The 22,645-nt window shown below is 47.4% G+C and overlaps 1 protein-coding gene across 2 annotated transcripts in view; it reads left to right on the top strand.

The window, feature by feature from the left end:
- Nucleotides 1-22,645, top strand: part of PTPDC1 (protein tyrosine phosphatase domain containing 1) — a 203,361-nt gene that overhangs the window by 129,907 nt on the left and 50,809 nt on the right. For both annotated transcript variants that reach the window (XM_063940749.1, XM_063940750.1), the window contains exon 4: nt 13,010-13,128. In XM_063940749.1, the coding sequence (XP_063796819.1) occupies nt 13,010-13,128 (119 nt within the window). The remainder of the gene's footprint in view (nt 1-13,009; nt 13,129-22,645) is intronic.

Below are 22,645 nucleotides of genomic sequence, written 5' to 3' on the forward strand. Positions count from 1 at the left end.
TTACCCCTGCCATCTGTCCTGGATCCTGTGTCTTTTCACTCACGGAGTTAAACAGCTTGTCAGTTTTCCTGAGTTCTCTGCCTGAGAGGTAATAGTTAATTAGCTCCACCTGTGGTGATCTCCTGTGTGAGGCTGAATTCAGTAATCTAAAAGCAAGCATCCTGTGTTTTGCAGAAGTCCAGGCTTCAGTGTTCTCTTGGCCTGCTAGGCCTCATTCTACATCACAGCCTTGGCTAGAGTAGTCACATGACAGTGACATCACCTAATCCTGCCCACCAATCATCAAGGACCAGGAAGTATAAATCAGGAGGCTGAGTTGGAATCTGGGCCAGTTCCTTGTGTCACATACAGCCTTGTGTGGGTCTTAAGCTGAGCTCCCTAAAGGTAACCTTTGTACCTAAGTTCCTGTGGAAACTCTGTTCCCTTGTTACCGTTTGGTTTATTTGTGTGTTGCCATTTGATTTCACCATTTCCCTGAGTCTCAATGTAAAGGTACAGCTGCAATGTTTCGTCTTAAAGGCACAGTACTGAATTCCGTGTTCTCCACTGAAAACCACAGCTGTCGTGTTTCAGTTTTACTACTGTTGTAGTTGGGATCTCCAGGGCTCAGTACCTCGTGCCTCAGCATCTCCGTGCTTCCAGCATCTCCGTGCCTCAGCACCTCCGTGCTTCCAGCACCTCAGTATCTCCGTGCCTCAGCACCTCAGTGCCTCAGCATCTCCGTGCCTCAGTACCTCCGTGCTTCCAGCACCTCAGTATCTCCGTGCCTCAGCATCTCCGTGCTTCCAGCACCTCAGTATCTCCGTGCCTCAGTACCTCAGTGCCTCAGCATCTCCGTGCCTCAGTACCTCCGTGCTTCCAGCACCTCATTATCTCCGTGCCTCAGCATCTCCGTGCCTCAGCACCTCAGTGCCTCAGCATCTCCGTGCCTCAGTACCTCCGTGCTTCCAGCACCTCCGTGCCACAGCACCTCCGTGCCACAGCACCTCCGTGCCTCAGCACCTCCGTGCCTCAGTACCTCCGTGCTTCCAGCACCTCAGTATCTCCGTGACTCAGCATCTCCGTGCCTCAGCACCTTAGTGCCTCAGCATCTCCGTGCCTCAGTGCCTCAGTACCTCCGTGCTTCCAGCACCTCCGTGCTTCCAGCACTTCCGTGCTTCCAGCACCTCCGTGCCACAGCACCTCCGTGCCTCAGTACCTCCGTGCCACAGCATCTCCGTGCTTCCAGCACCTCCGTGCCTCAGCACCCCTACGCACCCCAGTGTCTCCAAGCACCTCAGTGTCTCCAAGCACCTCAGTGTCTCCAAGCACCTCAGTGTCTCCAAGCACCTCAGTGTCTCCAAGCACCCCGTGCCCTTTAGCACAATTATACCTGGTATTCTTCACTGATTCATCAGTGCCTTTCCAGTTCTGTCTTTCAGGAGACCTTCAGCATGCCTCCTGTCTGCCGACCTAATCCTGCATGAGGAGAACCTAGATTCGGCCATCTCTGCTGCGGTTCCTCTCCCCAGTCTCCGGAGGAAACCCAGAGTCCACAGCATTTCCAAACCAGGTCAGTGGTAGTATTCACATAATCCTCCAGTCGCCCGCACAGACTTCACTACACCGGGTTCACAAAAACCTCAGTCATGACAAGATATCGGCGTTGTCAATTTAATTTCATAGTAGATTGGCCCTATTGCCGTCGGTTCACACCTTTATGCAGGGTGTCCTCAGAGTTCAGCCTCCATTCACTCCACCTACTGCGCCATGGAACTTGAATCTGGTTTTTAGATTTCTTACAGTCTTTTTACTTTGAACCCTTACAACAAGTGGATATTAAATTTCTCACTTGGGAAAACAATTTTTCTTTTAGCCTTAGCGTCAGCAAGGCGTGTTTCAGATTTGGGTGCTTTGTTGTGCAAGCCACCGTATTTAGTGTTTCATGATGACAGAGCGGAACTTCGGACGAATTTCGCTTTTCTACCAAAGGTAGTGTCATCTTTTCACATCAATCAACCAATAGTAGTTCCTGTGTTAACAGGCGACTCTGGTAGGTTGGATGTGGTACGCGCATTACGCATTTATGTATCCCGAACGTCGACAGTTCGTAAGACGGATACGTTGTTTGCTCTCTATGATGCTGCCAAGATGGGTTGGCCAGCTTCTAGGCAGACCTTATCCAGTTGGATTAAACTGACCATACGTCAGGCTTACCTTCATGCTAGGTTACAGCCGTCTACATCAGTAACAGCTCATTCCACACGTGCTGTGGGAACGTCATGGGCAGCGAGTCGTGGAGCTTCTACGACACAGCTTTGCCGGGTGGCTACATGGTCTTCGGTGCACACGTTTGTGCGCTTCTACAAGTTTGATACGTTTGCGGCATCAGCATCTAGCTTTGGCCGCCTAGTGTTACAGGTGCCAAACAGCTCTCCCGCCCACGGGGGAAACTTTGGTACGTCCCAAGAGTACTCCAGTGACCCCTAGTGGATGAAAAAGAAAATAGGATTTTGGTACTTACCAGGTAAATCCTTTTCTTTGAATCCATAGGGGGCACTGGACGCCCACCCAGAGCAGTTTACCTGGTTTGGGGTAGGTTCAGTAGATCTTATGGTAACACATTTTCACCGACTGGTTCAGATTAACAAGTTCTAATCGGTTATGGTGTCAACTGTTTAGTTGTCAGTAATGTTGTGTCAACTTTATTGTTGTCCGTTATGTTATATGTAATTCTCCATTGTCAACCTCTCTATCGCTCCTGTTCGGCTCAGTAAAAAACACTGAGGTACTCAGGGATATGGAGGGGAGGTGTAGTTTCAAAATTAATTTACTCAGTGCCTTCTTCCTGTGGAAGCCGTCCATATCCCAAGAGTACTCCAGTGCCCCCTATGGATTCAAAGAAAAGGATTTACCTGGTAAGTACCAAAATCCTATTTTTACTATAGCTTCTTATATATTTAGCACTTGTAACACTATTATGCAATGCACATGTTGTTTCTATTTATTGCTTATATCTGATTGTTCAGGCAATGAATTTGCTAGCCTGTCGTAATGTTGTACATGATCTGCACTTTATTCACCCATTGATGTGATGCTGTTATTGTTGACAGGTGTATCCTGGCAACAATCCCCCACGCCCCCGCATGACGGCTCGGTGAGCGGGCATCCGGTCATGTGACCGCATCCGAGACCGGAAGCCTGGATCCCGGAAGCTGAACGGAGGCGCGGCGAGGACGGCCGGAGAGGCGCCAGGTAAGGTATTTAAATTTTGTTGTTTCACTGTGTGTGTCCTGAAGACGGGGATACGAACCCCGAAACGTCGATAAAAGCACCCGTTGGTTTCACCACGTTTATGTCTCCTGAGTGCCGCCTTATTTCTATTCCTATATATATATATATATATATATATATATATATACACTAGTCTTTGTGGACCGGCGGACCGGCACTCCCCCACTGAGTGACAATGCTCCAGTGCCCTCTTGGTAAAGATGATTACAACAAACATGTCACGATCCGGGTATCTGGACGCCATTACTTACCCTTCAGATGCCTCCTAAGCTGGCTCAGCGTTCCAGGACCGGATCCCGCTGTTCCTGAGTTTCCACATGCAGAATGTCAGAGTGGTGATTTCATCAGCCGCGGCCTCCGCTGTGCCCGCGTGGTTAAATGTGCGCTTGTCAGTCTGGCGTCTCCTGTCTCCTGTGGCCGGCGTCGCCATTACTGTTTCAATTCTCACATGGATTACAAACCAAACTTCCCTCCAAGTGTCTGCATGGGCGCAGCCATCTTGGATTTTGTCATCTGATTATTTCCACCAATCTGCTGTCTGTATTGTTGATTTGCATAATTGCCTAGCCAACCCCTTCCTTGCTGCAGGTATAAGTATGCTGTGCCTGAGCAAGGAAGGCGTCAGTGCTTTGGTTGTCTAACCTAGTTCCAGTTTGTCTCTCTCCTGTGGTTGTCTTCCAGGTTCCAGCTCCTGTCTCCAGACTTCTGCTATAGAGACCCGCACCAGCATTCCATCTGCGGTGTAGCCTGACTCTCCGATCCATTCTGGACTCACCTGTTTCCAGCTACAACAATCACCTGCTTCCAGCCCAGCTTCCAGCAGTGTACAGCTTCTCTTAAAGGGCAGGTGTCCTTTCTGCAGTTTACCACTCTCCACCGGTATTATTATTTCACCGCTCTCAAACAATCACCTGCTTCCAGCCCAGCTTCCAGCAGTGTATAGCTTCTCTTAAAGGGCCGGTGTCCTTTTCTGCAGTTTACCACTCTCCACCGGTATTATTATTTCACCGCTCTCAAACTCCAAACTTCATTATTATTTCATCGCTCTCAAGTTCGTTTATTATTTAACTGGTTCCAGCCAGTATCCACTCCGTACCAACAACAGTCTGGTTCCAGCCAGTATCCACAGCAGCCGTTTTACCTTCAGCAGCCAGCCTTTCCTGGAACATCAGCTGGTACGATCCTGGGTTCTCTCCATTGCTCCAGTCAGGCCTGGTAAGGACTTTCCAACTAGAAGATTATAAGAACTGTCTCACACTACCAGTGCCTGTGGCCCTTGCCACCCTGTAGTACCCAGGAATTGTATTTATCCTCTGTTGACTTTTATGTTTCCTTTTACTGCTGCTGTGTTACGGAGTTTGTCATAATAAACATCATTGACTTTTATCCTGGTTGTCGTGGTCACGCCTTCGGGCAGTTATTCTACATGTTACTTACATGTCTAGGGGTCTGATACAACCTCCCAGGTTCCGTTACATCTCAGCCCCTACAACTGAGGCTGCCTCCCATCAGCTCAGGCCCTCAGTTGTGACAGTAAGCACTGAACTAATGAATCCAGCCGGAGACCAGGATCAAGCGGCCAGGCCGATGCAAGAACTGGCAGCCCAACTTGAACATCAGGAGGCTGCACAGGGCCACATCATCCGCTGTCTCCAGGATCTCTCTACACGGCTGGATGGGATTCAAACGACCCTCCGTGGACCTGGCACGTCCGGTGCGTCCACTACAGTAACACCAGCTGTAACCCCACCCACCTTACCCATTTCCAGTCCACATCTTCATCTTCCAACGCCAGCAAAATTTGATGGATCTCCAAGGTTCTGCAGGGGATTTCTCAATCAATGTGAAATCCACTTTGAGCTTCTACCTGGCAATTTCTTCAGTGACCGTACCAAAATTGCCTATATCGTCTCCCTTCTCAGTGGCTCAGCCCTTGACTGGGCATCACCTTTATGGGAGAAGTCTGATCCCCTGCTATCCTCCTATACTGACTTTGTAGCTACATTCAGGCGCATCTTCGACGAGCCAGGCCGGATAACATCTGCTTCATCTGAGATTCTCCGTTTACGCCAGGGAACACGTACTGTGGGACAGTATCTTATACAGTTTAAAATCCTGGCATCCGAACTGGCATGGAACGACGAGGCCCTGTATGCTGCATTCTGGCATGGCTTATCAGAACGCATCAAGGATGAGTTAGCTACCAGAGACTTGCCCTCTAAGTTGGATGAGCTAATTTCTCTTTGCACGAAGGTTGATCTACGTTTCAGAGAGAGAGCAACCGAGCGAGGAAGATCATCTACTCCTAAATCTTCTGCTCCTCCTCCTCGTCAACCATCTCCATCCAAGGATGAGCCTATGCAAATTAGTCGTTCCCGTCTATCTCCCGCTGAGCGCCGAAGACGTCTCTCTGAGTCTCTCTGTCTCTACTGTGCAGCTCCGTCGCACACTATCAATGCCTGTCCCAAACGACCGGGAAACTCCAGATCCTAGCTCGCCAAGGAGAGGGCCGGCTAGGAGTAATGATCTCCTCTCCATCTCCTCATGACTGTAACCTCCCAGTGTCGCTCCAAATTGCTCAACGTTACAGGAACGTCATTGCCCTCCTTGATTCCGGAGCAGCTGGGAATTTCATAACCGAAGCTTATGTTAAACGGTGGTCCCTACCCACCGAGAGACTGTCCTCGTCCATCTCTTTGACTGCCGTGGATGGCAGCAAGATTTTTGACGCAGTCATTTCCTTAAGGACTCTTCCAGTTCGTCTGAGAGTGGGAGTTCTTCATTCTGAGTATATTTCTTTTTTAGTGATTCCAAGAGCCACACATCCAGTGGTTTTAGGCCTTCCATGGCTCCGTCTCCACAACCCATCAATTGACTGGACGACTACGCAAATACTGGCATGGGGTCCCTCCTGTGCTGAGACTTGTTTAGCCAAAGTTCTTCCTGTTTGTTCTTCCTTCCCCAGGTCATCTGATGTTCCGCCTCCTCCATATCAAGACTTCACGGACGTGTTCAGTAAAGCCTCTGCTGATATCCTTCCTCCTCATAGAGAATGGGACTGCCCAATCGACCTCATTCCAGGGAAGGTTCCACCGCGAGGCCGAACTTATCCGTTGTCTCTGCCTGAGACACACTCCATGGAAGAGTACATCAAAGAGAACCTGGCGAAGGGTTTCATCCGACCATCTTCTTCTCCAGCCGGCGCAGGCTTCTTCTTCGTTAAGAAGAAAGACGGTGGTCTGCGTCCGTGCATCGACTACAGAGGTCTGAACGACATTACCGTCAAGAACCGATACCCTTTACCCCTGATTACCGAGCTCTTTGATAGAGTTAGTGGTGCAACTATTTTCACAAAGCTGGACTTGAGGGGTGCCTACAATCTCATCCGAATCCGTGAGGGTGACGAGTGGAAGACCGCCTTTAACACCCGTGACGGACATTATGAGTACCTCATCATGCCCTTCGGATTGAGCAACGCTCCAGCAGTCTTCCAGCACTTCGTGAATGAGATTTTCAGGGACATCTTGTACCGCCATGTCGTGGTTTATCTAGACGACATCCTCATCTTTGCTAATAATCTCGAAGATCATCGTTTCTGGGTAAAAGAGGTTCTTTCCCGTCTCCGTGTCAATCACCTCTATTGTAAATTGGAGAAGTGTGTGTTTGAAGTTAAAACCATTCCGTTTCTAGGTTACATTGTGTCCGGTTCCGGACTAGAGATGGATCCTGAGAAACTCCAAGCAATCCAGAATTGGCCTATACCCTTAAGCCTCAAAGGGGTCCAGAGGTTCTTAGGGTTCGCCAATTATTATAGAAAATTTATACGAGACTTTTCCACCATCGTGGCGCCTATCACTGCATTAACCAAGAAAGGTGCTAATCCGTCCAAGTGGTCCGAGGAAGCTACACAGGCCTTTCACCTTCTGAAGCAACGGTTCATCTCTGCACCAGTTCTGAAACAGCCCGACACCGACTCTCCTTTTATCTTAGAGGTAGATGCCTCCTCCGTTGGAGTAGGAGCAGTGTTATCCCAGAGGGCCAAAGATGGACATCTACATCCTTGCAGTTTCTTCTCCCGGAAGTTCTCCCCAGCTGAGCGCAACTATGCCATTGGCGATCAGTAGTTGCTAGCCATCAAGCTCGCTCTGGAGGAGTGGAGATACCTGTTGGAGGGAGCTTCCCACTCAATCACCATACTTACCGACCACAAAAATCTTTTATATCTCAAAGGCACACAATGTCTGAATCCTCGTCAGGCCAGATGGGCACTTTTCTTCTCTAGGTTTGACTTTAAACTCCAGTTCTGTCCGGGTTCTCAGAATCGTAAGGCCGATGCCCTTTCCCGCTCATGGGAGCAAGAAAATGAGTCCGAGTCTGCAGACAAGCATCCTATTATTAATCCGTTGGCATTCTCCACGGTAGGGATGGACTCTACGCCTCCACCAGGGAAAAGTTTTGTTAAGCCAGTTCTAAGGAAGAAGCTCATGCATTGGGCCCATGCTTCCCGTTTTGCTGGACATACAGGCATTCAGAAAACCCTTGAATTTATTTCTAGGTCCTACTGGTGGCCAACTCTGAAGAAGGATGTTATGGAATTTATTGCCTCCTGCCCAAAGTGTGCCCAACACAAAGTCTCCCGCCAGTCGCCTGCGGGGCAACTGGTTCCATTATCTGTTCCCCGTCGACCTTGGACCCATTTGTCGATGGACTTTGTTTCCGATCTACCTATCTGCAACAAGTTTAATACCATCTGGGTGGTAGTTGACCGGTTCACCAAGATGGCACATTTCATCCCTCTCACCGGTCTTCCGTCAGCTTCCAAGTTGGCTCAAGTATTTATACAAGAGATCTTCCGACTTCACGGTCTTCCTGAAGAGATCATCTCGGATCGTGGAGTACAATTTGTAGCCAAATTTTGGCGAAGTTTGTGTCAAGCCCTCCAAGTCAAGTTAAAGTTTTCCACGGCTTACCATCCTCAGACCAATGGTCAAACCGAGAGGGTGAATCAGGACTTGGAGGCCTTCCTCCGTATATATGTGTCTTCCTCTCAAGATGACTGGGTTCAACTCCTTCCTTGGGCCGAGTTCAGCCACAACAATCAATACCATTCCTCATCTTCTTCTACACCATTCTTCATTAATTATGGATTCCACCCTAAAGTCCCAGAATTCCAACCGCTTCCCGCAACTTCTGTTCCAGCAGTGGATGTCACCTTGCGTCAGTTTTCAAATAACTGGAGGAACGTCCGCGCAGCCCTGCTTAAAGCCTCATTCAGGTATAAGAAGTTTGCCGATAGGAAGCGTAGAGCGGTTCCTGCTCTCAAGGTGGGTGATCGTGTGTGGCTGTCCTTCTTGAAAATACCCAGGACATTTCATGTTTCTTTGTTGAAACCGCTGATCCTGAATCGGTTTCATTCCGCACTTCCTCCAGCTCCCAAAGTTCAGACTCAACGGGGAGTCGAGTACGAGGTGGCCAAGATTTTGGACTCACGTTTCCGTTACGGTCAGTTACAATACCTCATTGACTGGAAGGGCTATGGTCCTGAAGAACGCTCTTGGACCAATGCCTCAGACGTCCATGCTCCTGCCTTGGTCCGAAATTTCCACGCAAAATTTCCTTTAAAGCCTAAGAAGTGTCCTGGGGCCACTCCTAAAGGGGGGGGTGCTGTCACGATCCGGGTATCTGGACGCCATTACTTACCCTTCAGATGCCTCCTAAGGCTGGCTCAGCGTTCCAGGACCGGATCCCGCTGTTCCTGAGTTTCCACATGCAGAATGTCAGAGTGGTGATTTCATCAGCCGCGGCCTCCGCTGTGCCCGCGTGGTTAAATGTGCGCTTGTCAGTCTGGCGTCTCCTGTCTCCTGTGGCCGGCGTCGCCATTACTGTTTCAATTCTCACATGGATTACAAACCAAACTTCCCTCCAAGTGTCTGCATGGGCGCAGCCATCTTGGATTTTGTCATCTGATTATTTCCACCAATCTGCTGTCTGTATTGTTGATTTGCATAATTGCCTAGCCAACCCCTTCCTTGCTGCAGGTATAAGTATGCTGTGCCTGAGCAAGGAAGGCGTCAGTGCTTTGGTTGTCTAACCTAGTTCCAGTTTGTCTCTCTCCTGTGGTTGTCTTCCAGGTTCCAGTTCCTGTCTCCAGACTTCTGCTATAGAGACCCGCACCAGCATTCCATCTGCGGTGTAGCCTGACTCTCCGATCCATTCTGGACTCACCTGTTTCCAGCTACAACAATCACCTGCTTCCAGCCCAGCTTCCAGCAGTGTACAGCTTCTCTTAAAGGGCCGGTGTCCTTTCTGCAGTTTACCACTCTCCACCGGTATTATTATTTCACCGCTCTCAAACTCCAAACTTCATTATTATTTCACCGCTCTCAAACAATCACCTGCTTCCAGCCCAGCTTCCAGCAGTGTATAGCTTCTCTTAAAGGGCCGGTGTCCTTTTCTGCAGTTTACCACTCTCCACCGGTATTATTATTTCACCGCTCTCAAACTCCAAACTTCATTATTATTTCATCGCTCTCAAGTTCGTTTATTATTTAACTGGTTCCAGCCAGTATCCACTCCGTACCAACAACAGTCTGGTTCCAGCCAGTATCCACAGCAGCCGTTTTACCTTCAGCAGCCAGCCTTTCCTGGAACATCAGCTGGTACGATCCTGGGTTCTCTCCATTGCTCCAGTCAGGCCTGGTAAGGACTTTCCAACTAGAAGATTATAAGAACTGTCTCACACTACCAGTGCCTGTGGCCCTTGCCACCCTGTAGTACCCAGGAATTGTATTTATCCTCTGTTGACTTTTATGTTTCCTTTTACTGCTGCTGTGTTACGGAGTTTGTCATAATAAACATCATTGACTTTTATCCTGGTTGTCGTGGTCACGCCTTCGGGCAGTTATTCTACATGTTACTTACATGTCTAGGGGTCTGATACAACCTCCCAGGTTCCGTTACATCTCAGCCCCTACAACTGAGGCTGCCTCCCGTCAGCTCAGGCCCTCAGTTGTGACAAAACAAAAGAAGTGGCACTCAGAGGCTGAAGAAAGCAAAATCTATTTCACTCAATGTGATCCCAACGTTTCGGGGTCCGTACGCCCCTTTGTCAAGGTGAACAAAGGGGCGTACGGACCCCGAAACGTTGGGATCACATTGAGTGAAATAGATTTTGCTTTCTTCAGCCTCTGAGTGCCGCTTTCTTTTGTTTGGTATATATATATACAGGTTGAGTCTCCCTTATCCAAAATGCTTGGGACCAGAGGTATTTTGGATATGGGATTTTTCCGTATTTTGGAATAATTGCATACCATAATGAGATATCATGGCGATGGGACCTAAATATAAGCACAGAATGCATTTATATTACATATACACCTTATACACATAGCCTGAAGGTCATTTTAGCCAATATTTTTTATAACTTTGTGCTTTAAACAAAGTGTGTCTACATTCACACAATTCATTTATGTTTCATATACACCTTATACACACAGCCGGGGAGGTCATTTAATACAATATTTTTAATAACTTTGTGTATTAAACAAAGTTTGTGTACATTGAGCCATCAAAAAACAAAGGTTTCACTATCTCAGTCTCACTCAAAAAAGTCCGTATTTCGGAATATTCCGTATTTCGGAATATTTGGATATGGGATACTCAACCTGTGTGTATATATATATATATATACCTCCCAACATTGCTAATAAAGTAGTCAGGACTTCAGCGCGGTTTAGCCGCGCCCACGCCAAAAGGGATTCGTGGCCTCATGAAAAGGGTGTGTGGCTTTGTGGATGATGCAATAACAAGCCACGCCTCCCGAATTTGTCACTGAGGGGGATACCCAGCGCTCTGTGAGCTGCTGGCATGCCCCCAGACCCTCTGACTCCTGAGAATAGATGCATGCGCACAGTGTCTAGGCATGTGGAGGCCACACACACTACTGAGCCTCATTTTGACTTGTTTTAAGGACATTACATCAAAGTTGAATCAGCCTTTAGTGTGTTTTTCCAGTTTAATTTTGAGGGTGACTCCAAATCCAGACCTCCATGGGTTAATAAATATGATTTCCATTGATAATTTTTGTGTGATTTGGTTGTCAGCACATTCAACTATGTAAAGAACAAAATATTTAATAAGAATATTTCATTCATTCAGATCTAGGATGTGTTATTTTAGTGTTTTCTTTATTTTTTTGAGCAGTGTATATATATATATATATATATATATATATATATATATATACATACACCGACCACCCTTTCCTTTCCCTCCTTTTCCTTTCTTTTTGTTTCCTTTCCCTTCACTTTTTCTCTTCCTTTACATTCTGTTCTCTAAGTTTAATTTCTACTTCCATTCCTTCATTCCCTTTTATTTCCCTCCCGTCCCATCTCTTCCCCGCCTTTCATTTCTGCTTCCTTCATTTCCTCTAACTTACATTTCTTTCACCTTTTCTTTCCTTCATCTACCTGTCTTTCCTTTTACTTTCCCTCCATCCTTATGTTGGTCTTCCCTATTGATAACACTCATAGATCTTTCTGAATTGGATCTAATAGTACTGGACATCTAAACTACTCTTAGATCCCGTTTCCCAGTATTAGTGCTAGTTGGCAGAGGAAACACAATTCATATCACTTTGCAATGTCATTAACAGCGGGAGTCCAGTGATGGCTTCTACTGTATGTTTATTGGCTATTTTAATACAGATGTCCTGAAAAATGCTATCTCCGGATCTTTTAAAGTTGCCCGGAAACCCCCGTCCTCTTGGCAAGTGGCTCAAATTATGACAATAACAATGGTATATAATGCAATTACTAGAGCTGCCAGCACATTATGCAATTTAAGGGACAAAGCAGAGCTCCTGCACATCCCAGTGGTGGCAGCTTCTTCTACAAAGTTTGGTGTGTGTGTGTGTGTGTGTGTGTGTGTGTGTGTGTGTGTGTGTGTGTGTGTGTGTGTGTGTGTGTGTGTGTGTGTGTGTGAATCTGAGTCCTCAGTCAATGCACTGGACCAGAGAGTAGCTAATAGGAAGAAGAGACAGGAGCCTTACCATGAGGTGGGAGAATGTGTGCTTAGAAAGTGCAGTACTGGTTCTATTATGTTTGTGTATTTATTATGGTATGTTTAACCTTTTCCTGACCACATATCTTATTTATATTATTTAAATATGTTTGATACAGCCTATAGTATAGACCATCTATAATGTTAAATATTAATACTGCATTCCATACAGTTTCCAGTCTATAAAAAGACCAATGTTTACATTAATGTCCAGGGTCTTTACTAGGTTCTTCTACCACACTCCCAGACTCCCATACTTGCTCCAGTGTTCCACAGTGTGGGAGATTGTGGATTGCATTTGGAAACCCCCCTCTAGAAATCCTGCGTTTGCCACTGAGTTCTCCTGTAACATCCCCTGGCAAAGCGCGCAGCTGGCATCCTTCCAAGGCTTTTTGGGCTCACCGTCCTCTCTGAAAGCTGAATAAACTCTGTTGGGTGACCTCATTTTTTGGACTAGTGTTCGCCTATAAAAATACAGTTATAAAAGAAAACTGTCTTCTTTCCCTGAAAGTAGGTTGAATGTACTCTGTTATAGTGAAACATTAAACATAATACATTATTTCTATTATCTGACTGGTTTTATTATGTATGTATACGGTGACATATTTTATTTATGTAATGAAAATAAAACAACACATATTATTAAATATGCTCTTGTTTACCTCTATTTCTGAAGCTGCGGAATAAAAACAGTAATTAACCTGCAGCGTCCCGGGGAGCACGCAAGCTGTGGGAACCCTTTAGAGCAAGAAAGCGGGTTCACGTACCTTCCAGAGGCCTTTATGGAAGCTGAAAGTAAGTCACGTCCCGCTGTTTGTTCTCATTAATTATGAAGACGCATCAATTTGTACTGCTGGGCACGGGGTCGCAGGCCATTGTGTAAGATCCGACGCTCTGCACCACCACGCATTGCGAGATGTAATTGGAAAGTCAGCCTCACGCTGAGCTGTCACAGATGTTCTGGAACATTTTGAAACAATACTTTTCTTGCTATTTGCAGTTGCACTATTTTCGTGTATCTGTCCGTTTCATGGCAAATAACGATTATGTATGTTTACTTTTAAAACAGATTAGGTTGAGGCTCCGTTTAGTGACATCACAAGGTTTTGCTCTATTCAGATACAGTATATTTTATTACGCAGGTGAGCGCTTATCGGTGATCTACAGTACACATGCGTCTAAGACGCAGAGTAATTGATGGACTGTGTCAATCATGTTGAAACGTTGCTTTTTTTAAGGCCCGATGGAATACTTTGATTTAGATTTAGGTGTAATGCTGATGTTTAATGATCTGTTTTATTATATGAAGGTTCTAACTCTGGGCCTCATTCAGATGTGGTTGGAGTTGATATAGAAGCAGCAGTGGTAGCACTAGTATGGTAATGCAGCGATGCCGCCTGTTTGCGTTAGTGATCCGAACTGTGTCCTAGGACCAGTATCAGATCACCTGCGACACTAACAGCCGGCTGCCTGTCCCAGCTCCACCCAAGAGGCCAGGAAATCTCCATCATTGGACAGAGATCCTGACCTCGTCACTTCCCCCCAACGGCAGCTTCATGCCTCTGTTTGGGAAACAGTGGCCGTCGCCACCCCCAGGCAGTAGCAGACTGTTAAATACTGACTGTCTGCTGCCAATCTGCATCCAACGTCGCAGGCCGATACTGCAGGATGGGTCAGTACAAGTCTGGCGCATGTGCAAAGTACTCTGTATCGGTACTTTGCAGTATGCACCACACAAGCGCTGGGACCTAAATCAGGCCCCTTATGCATATACATTCTGACCTTTTATAGTCATCAGTTTATAAGGGGATCAGTGCATCTGGAAAGTATTCACAGCGCTTCACTTTTTCCACATTTTGTTATGTTACAGCCTTATTCCAGAATGGAATAAATTAATTTTCTCTTACGTCCTAGAGGATGCTGGGGTCCACATTAGTACCATGGGGTATAGACGGGTCCTTTGGGAGCCACTGGCACTTTAAGAGTTTAATAGTGTCGGATGGCTCCTCCCTCTATGCCCCTCCTACCAGACTCAGTTTAGAAAATGTGCCCGGAGGAGCCGGTCACAGGTATGGGAGCTCTTAGGAGTTTCTCTGGTTTTATTATTTTCTGAGTTAGTTAGGTACAGGCAGGCTGCTGGCAACAGCCTCCCTGATTCGTGGGACTTAGGGGGGGGAGTAGGAACCAACTCTAGAAGTTAATGGTTCTCTATTTCCACTGACAGGACACTGAGCTCCTGAGGGTGCTGATCGCAAGCCCACGAGGCGACCGCTCACTCCCGCAGCACGGCCGCCACTCCCTAACAGAGCCAGAAGAAAGAAGAGTGGTGAGTACAGCGCCAGTGGCCCGGGAAGCGGGTCGCCGGTGGGAATGGCGGCACAAGGGTGGGAGCGCAGCTCTGACAGGCTGCGCTCCGGAAGGCTCAGCGGCACAATGTGTACGGCGCTGTGAGAAGTGACCTGGGCCAACACAATCACCCTACACTGATCACATAATGTTAACAGGGGCTAATCCCACTGTTATTAACAGCAAATTACCTCAGGCCAGTATAAACAACTAAGTGTGTGAAGATGCGCCATTGCAGGGGGCGGGGCTTCTCCTCAGAGCGGATCCAGCACTCACCAGCTCTATTTTCTCCCTTCAGATCATCAGAAAGAGACGCTGACAGGGAGCACTGCCCCAGTGGCGGATCTAGACTTTACTTTTAGGGGGGGCGGTTTAAGAATATGACTCCTCCCCTCTACTCATAGCTCCTCCCATTTAGTTATGCCCCTTCCCATTTTCAATACTGAAGGGGGGAAAACACAGAATATTCATTTACACATACACATACATATAGTTACTGCAGAAGACTTAACTTTCCAAACACATTATGCTGCGGTCTCCCCTGCTATACTATTTAACTTATTACTGAGGGGACCCAGACAACTACATGGTATTTGGGAGTGCTGTATGGGAGTGGCTTCTCAAATAAATGTGCGGAGTAAGTGTAGGGTGTAGGGGGGGCGGTCGCCCTCATCACCCCCCGCTAAATCCGCCACTGCACTGCCCTCTACATAACTCCAGCATACTTCTGCGGTACCAGGGTGTTATAGACAGGGGGGAGAGTGATTTAAGAGCTGATTAACCTATTAAGGTTACTCATTCAGCGACGGGCTTTTACTATATTAACTGCCTACTGGGGCGCTGTGTGGCTGGCTACTTATACTCTGTGACTCTCTGAAGGTACTCTGGGGGAAACTGTGTCTGACATTTTCCTGTGTGTGTGTGTGTGTGTGTGTGTGTGTGTGTGTGTGTGTGTGTGTGTGTGTGTGCGCATTTGTTCACATTACCATGTCTAAGGGCTCTGTATCCTGTGCTGCAGAGTGTGTATCTTCTCCTGAAGAGTCTATCCCATGTACTCAGGACTGCAATGTGCTTTCCCAACCTGTCAAATCTGAACCCCCATGGGTGGATTCTTTAAGGGAAATTATATCACAGATTTCCTCAAGGATGTCACATAACAAGAAAGAGATGCAGTTTTTGAGAAAGTCTGTAGAGGGATTACAGCATTCAGCTCCTACTCCCTCCCATACCCCACCTACATACCCTAAAAAACGTACACTTGCCCAAATAATGCAAGTTGACACTGATACCGACTCTGATACAGGGGACGGTGAGGGGGATGCATCCCTTGCTAAGGGGGTGCAGTTGATGAATGAAGCCATTAGGAATATTTTGCATATTACTGAGAAAGTACCTGAGCCGGAAGAGGTATCTTATTTTATAGAAAATAAGAAATCCTCTCTCACCTTCCCTGCTTCTAAAGAGCTGAACTCTTTATTTGAAAAATCCTGGGAAAACCCAGAGAAAAAATTCCAGATCCCTAAAAGAATTCTCATTGCTTTCCCTTTCCCTGTAGAGGATAGAAAGAAATGGGAAACTCCACCTATAGTAGACGCTTCTGTATCTAGGTTGTCTAAAAAGGTGGTTTTACCTGTCCATGGTTCAACTGCCCTAAAAAAGGCAGCTGACCGCAAGATTGAGACTATGCTCAAATCTATATACACTGCCACAGGTGTGGCTTTAAGGCCTACTATTGCTTGTGCGTGGATTTCTAAAGCCATAGTAAAGTGGTCAGGCACATTACTAGAGGACTTAGATGCTATGGATAGGTGTGAAATTGATTTGTTTTTGCGTAACATACAGGATTCTGCTGGATTCGTGGTTGAGTCCATGAAAGACCTTGGAATGCTGAATGCCAGAACTACTTCCATGGCAGTATCACCGCGGAGAGGACTTTGGCTACGCCAATGGACTGCAGTTGAAGAATCCATGAGAAGCGTGGAGAACCTACCCTTCACAGGTCAGGCTCTGTTTGGGGATGCATTGGATGTGTGGATTTCCACAGCAACTGCGGGTAAGTCAACCTTTCTCCCCTCAGCGGCTCCACCGACTAGGAAATCTTATCCTACGTCTACGCTGCAGTCCTTTCGGACCGCAAAATGTAAATATCCAAATCCTCTTCCATCTTCTTTAGGGGTGGTCGGGGAAAATCCAAAAAACCTGCACCAACAGGTTCTCAGGAACAGAAATCAGGTTCTGTTTCCTCAAAATCTTCAGAATGATGATGGACCTCCCTGCCTGGAGATCAGGCAGGTGGGAGCGAAACTAAAAAATTTCAGTCACATCTGGGCATCATCAGGCCTAGACCCCTGGGTGACAGACATTGTTACCCAGGGCTACAGACTGGAGTTTCAGGAACTCCCACCTCACAGATTCTTCAAATCAGGCTTACCAGTTTCGCTGACAGAAAGTGCTATCCTACAGGAAGCCATTCAAAAATTGGTCAAAACAGATGTTATTGTCCCAGTTCCACCTCACCTACACCACAGGGGTTATTATTCCAACCTGTTTGTGGTACCGAAACCGGATGGTTCGGTAAGGTCGATTTTAAACCTAAAGTCATTGGACCACTACTTAAGGGAATTCAAATTCAAGATGGAATCTCTGAGAGCGGTGATCTCAGGTCTGGAGGAAGGGGAATTCCTAGTATCCCTGGATATCAAGGATGCGTACCTTCACATTCCGATCTGGCCACCTCACCAGGCTTATCTCAGATTTGCGCTGCTGGATTGTCACTATCAGTTCCAAGCGCTGCCGTTTGGCCTCTCCACAGCATGGAGGGTGTTCACCAAGGTCATGACAGAGATGATGTTACTCCTCCGCAGGCAAGAAGTGAACATAATTCCATATCTGGACGATATCCTGATAAAAGCGTCTCTTCCAGGGAGAGGTTATTGCAGTGTATTGCTCTCTCAACTAGACTACTCCAGGATCATGGGTGGATCCTGAACCTCCCAAAGCCACATTTGGAACCGACAAGGAGACTGCCCCTCCTGGGGATGATACTCGACACGGAAGTGCAGAGAGTATTTCTACCGGTTGGTGATCCAATCAATGGTACGGGATGTCCTGAAGCCAGTCCGGGTATTGGTTCATCAGTGTATTCGCCTTCTGGGGAAGATGGTAGCCTCCTACGAGGCTCTTCAGTACGGAAGATTCCATGCGAGGGTCTTCCAGCTGGATCTCCTAGACAAGTGGTCGGGATCACACCTTCACATGCACCAGCGGATACGCCTGTCGCCGAAAGCCAGAATTTCACTCCTCCGGTGGCTGCAAACTTCTCACCTACTCGAGGGCCGCAGGTTCGGGATTCAGAAGTGGATCCTTCTAACCACGGATGCAAGCCTCAGAGGTTAAGAAGCAGTCACCCAGGGGGAAACTTTCCAAAAAAGTGGTCAAGTCTGGAATCCATCCTTCCGATAAACTTTCTGGAGCTAAGGGACGTATACAATGGCCTCCTACAAGTGGCACATCTTCTCCAAGATCAGGCCATTCAGGTTCAGTCAGACAATGTGATGGCAGTGTCCTACATAAACCGACAGGGCGGAAGGAAGAGCAGAGCGGCAATGACAGAGGTAACTAGAATCCTTCTCTGGGCAGAAAAGCAAGCGGTGGCGCTATCAGCAATCTTCATTCCGGGAGTGGACAACTGGGAAGCGGACTTCCTCAGCTGACATGATCTCCATCCAGGAGAATGGGGCCTCCACCCGGAGGTGTTCACAATGGTGACAAGCCGTTGGGGTATACCTCAGGTAGACATGATGGCCTGTCGCCTCAACAAGAAGCTTTGCAGGTACTGCTCCAGGTCGAGAGACTCACAGGCAATGGCGTTGGACACATTGGTAGCTCCGTGGGTGTTCCAGTCAGTGTATGTGTTCCCTCCACTTCCACTCATCCCAAGAATTCTCAAACTAATAAAAAGAACAAGAGTTCAGGTGATCCTCATTGCTCCAGACTGGCCAAGGAGGGCTTGGTACGCAGATCTTCTGGAGTTACTCCTGGAGGATCCAAGGCTTCTTCCTCTTCTCGAGGACCTTCTTCAACAGGGGCCATTCGCTTATCAAGACTTACCGCGGCTACGGATCTTAGCTCGGAAGGACATTCCAAAAAAGGTCATTCCTACCCTAATTCAGGCTAGGAAGGGAGTTACGTCTAAACATTACCATTGACTTTGGAAAAAGTATATGTCTTTGTGTGAATCCAAGAGGTATCCAACGGTGGAGTTTCAACTAGGACGGTTTCTTTTCTTTCTGCAGGCTGGTGTGGATGTGGGCCTACGCTTGGGCTCCATTAAAGTCCAGATTTCGGCCTTGTCCATTTTCTTCCAGAAACAATTGGCTGCCCTCCCTGAGATTCAGACTTTCTTGAAAGGGGTTCTGCACATCCAACCTCCCTTTGTGCCTCCTACGGCACCTTGGGATCTTAATGTGGTGCTGCAGTTCCTGCAATCGGATTGGTGCGAACCTTTGCAGGAGGTGGACGTCAAGTTTCTTACTTGGAAGGCGGTCACACTGTTGGCATTGGCATCTGCTATGCGTGTGTCTGAATTGGGGGCTTTGTCTTGCAAGAGCCCCTATTTGATTTTCCATGAAGATAGGGCTGAGCTCAGAACGCGTCAGAAGTTTTTTCCTAAGGTTGTGTCTGCTTTTCATATCAACCAACCTATTGTGGTGCCAGTGGCTACTGACCCCTTAATTACCTCAAAGTCCTTGGATGTGGCGAGTGCTTTGAAGTTTTATGTGAAGAGAACCTCTCGTCACAGGAAGTCGGATGCTTTGTTCATCCTTTATGACCCCAACAAGGTTGGGTGTCCTGCTTCTAAGCAGACGATTTCTTGTTGGATCAGGTTTACTATCCAGTATGCTTATTCTACAGCAGTCTTGCCGTGTCCAAAATCTGTTAAGGCCCACTCTACTCGTAAAGTGGGTTCTTCCTGGGTGGCTGCCCGGGGGGTGTCTCAGCTTTACAGCTTTGCCGAGCAGCTACTTGGTCTGGGTCGAACACGTTTGCTAAATTCTACAAGTTCGATACTTTGGCCTCTGAGGACCTAAAGTTTGGTCAACATCAGCAATCTCCCTCCCGTACTGGGAACTTTGGTACATCCCCATGGTATCCCCAGCATCCTCTAGGACGTAAGAGAAAATAGGATTTTAATTACATGCCGGTAAATCCTTTTCTTGTAGTCCGTAGAGGATGCTGGGTGCCCGCCCAGTGCTTCATATTCCTGCATTGTTCAGTATTGTTGTTTCAGCCGTTGCTGCATTGTTCCAAGTTGGTTAGCTTGGCTTTCCTTTTTTTATGTGTGAGCTGGTGTGAATCTCACCACTATCTGTATATTTCCTTCTCTCAAAGTATGTCCGTCTCTTCTGGCACAGTTTCTAGACTGAGTCTGGTAGGAGGGGCATAGAGGGAGGAGCCAGCCCACACTATTAAACTCTTAAAGTGCCAGTGGCTCCTAAAGGACTCATCTATACCCCAGTGTACTAATGTGGACCCCAGCATCCTCTACTGACTACGAGAAAAAGATTTACCGGTAGGTAATTAAAATCCTATTTTTTTCCCTCAAAATTCTACACACAATACCCCATAATAACAACGTGAAAAAAAATTTTGGGGGATTTTTGGCAAATTTATTAAAAAGACAAAACTAAGAAATCACATGTACATAAGTATTCACAGCCTATGCCATGAAGCTCAAAATTGAGCTCAGGTGCATCCTGTTTCCACAGATCATCCTTGAGATTGTCACAACTGAGGGCCTGAGCTGACGGGAGGCAGCCTCAGTTGTAGGGGCTGAGATGTACCGGAACCTGGGAGGTTGTATCAGACCCCTGGACATGTAAGTAACATGAATAATAACTGCCCGAAGGCGTGACCACGACAACTTAGATAAAAGTCAATGATGTTTATTATGACAACTCCGCAACACAGCAGCAGTAAAAGAAAACATAAAAGTCAGCAAAGAATAAATACAGTTCCTGGGTACTACAGGGTGGCAGGAGCCACAGGGCACTGGTAGTGTGAGATAGTTCTTATAATCTTCTAGATGGAAAGTCCTTACCAGGCCCGACTGTAGCAATGGAGATAACCCAGGATTGTACCAGCTGGTGTTCCAGGAAAAGCTGGGTTGCTGAAGATAAAACGGCTGCTGTGGATACTGGCTGGAACCAGACTGTTGTTAGCACGGAGTGGATACTGGCTGGAACCAGTTAAATAATAAATGAACTTGGGAGCGATGAAATATGAACTGAAATGTAGAACTTGAGAGCGGAGAAATAATAATACCGGTGGAGAGTGGTAAAGTGTAGAAAGGACACCGGCCCTTTAAGAGAAGCTGTACTCTGCTGGAAGCTGGGCTGGAAGCAGGTAATGTTGTAGCTGGAAACAGATGAATCCACAATGGATTGGAGAGTCAGGCTACACCGCAGGTGGAATGCTGGTGCGGGTCTCTATGGTGGAAGTCTTGAGACAGGAGCTGGAACCTGGAAGACAATCACAGGAGAGAGACAAACAGGAACTAGGTTTGACAACCAAAGCACTGACGCCTTCCTTGCTCAGGCACAGTGTATTTATACCTGCAGCAAGGAAGGGATTGGCTAGGCAATTATGCAGATTAACAATACTGACAACAGATTGGAGGAAATGATCAGCTGACAGAATCCAAGATGGCTGCGCCCATGCAGACACTTGGAGGGAAGTTTGGTTTATAATCCATGTGGTAATGAAAACAGTAATGGCGGCGCCGGCCACTGGAGACAGGAGACGCCAGGCTGACAAGTGCACATCCAACCACGCGGACACAGCGGAGGCCGCGGCTGACGTAATCGCCACTCTGACACTCTGCATGCAGAAACTCAGGGACGGCGGCGGAGGCCGCGGGAGACGCCATGCCAGATGTAATAAGGCGTTACTGTGACAGCGTCTCAGAGAGACAGGAGAGGATGCAGGAATGTGAACATTAGGATAACAGATGGGATCCGATCCTGGAGCGCTGAGCCAGCCTTAGGAGGCATCTGATGGGTAAGAAATGGCGTCCAGATACCCGGATCGTGACAGCACCCCCCCCCTTTAGGAGTGGCCCCAGGACACTTCTTTGGCTTTTGAGGAAACTTGGAATGGAATCTCCGGACCAAGGCAGGAGCATGGACATCAGAAGCATTGGTCCATGAACGTTCCTCAGGGCCGTAACCCTTCCAGTCAATAAGATACTGTAGTTGACCGTAACGGTGACGTGAGTCCAGGATCTTGGCCACTTCATACTCAACGCCTCGTTGAGTTTGGACTTTCGGAGTTGGAGGAAGTGAGGAATGAAACCGATTCAAGATCAGCGGTTTCAACAGGGAAACATGGAATGTCCTGGGTATTTTTAAGAAGGGAGGCAACTGAAGTCTGTAAGCAACAGGATTGATGACTTGTTCAATCTTGAAAGGACCGATATAGCGAGGTGCAAACTTCATACTGGGAACTCTTAACCTCAAATTCTTCGTGGATAACCATACCCGATCACCCACCTTGAGAGCAGGAACTGCTCGACGCTTCTTATCCGCAAACTTCTTGTACCTGAACGATGCCTTGAGCAGAGCTGATCGTACGTTCTTCCAGATATTGGCAAACTGATGCAAGGTGATATCCACTGCGGGAACAGAAGTTGCTGGAAGCGGTTGGAACTCAGGGACTTTAGGGTGGAATCCAAAGTTAGTGAAGAATGGTGTTGAAGCAGATGAAGAATGATACTGGTTGTTATGACAGAACTCGACCCAGGGAAGTAATTGAACCCAGTCATCTTGAGAGGAGGACACATAGATGCGGAGGAAGGCCTCCAAGTCCTGATTCACCCTCTCGGTTTGACCATTGGTCTGAGGATGGTAAGCCGTGGAAAACTTTAGCTTGACTTGAAGGACTTGACATAAACTTCGCCAGAATTTGG

Source organism: Pseudophryne corroboree, chromosome 9, assembly GCF_028390025.1.
Source record: "Pseudophryne corroboree isolate aPseCor3 chromosome 9, aPseCor3.hap2, whole genome shotgun sequence".
Classification (NCBI taxonomy): Eukaryota; Metazoa; Chordata; class Amphibia; order Anura; family Myobatrachidae; genus Pseudophryne; species Pseudophryne corroboree.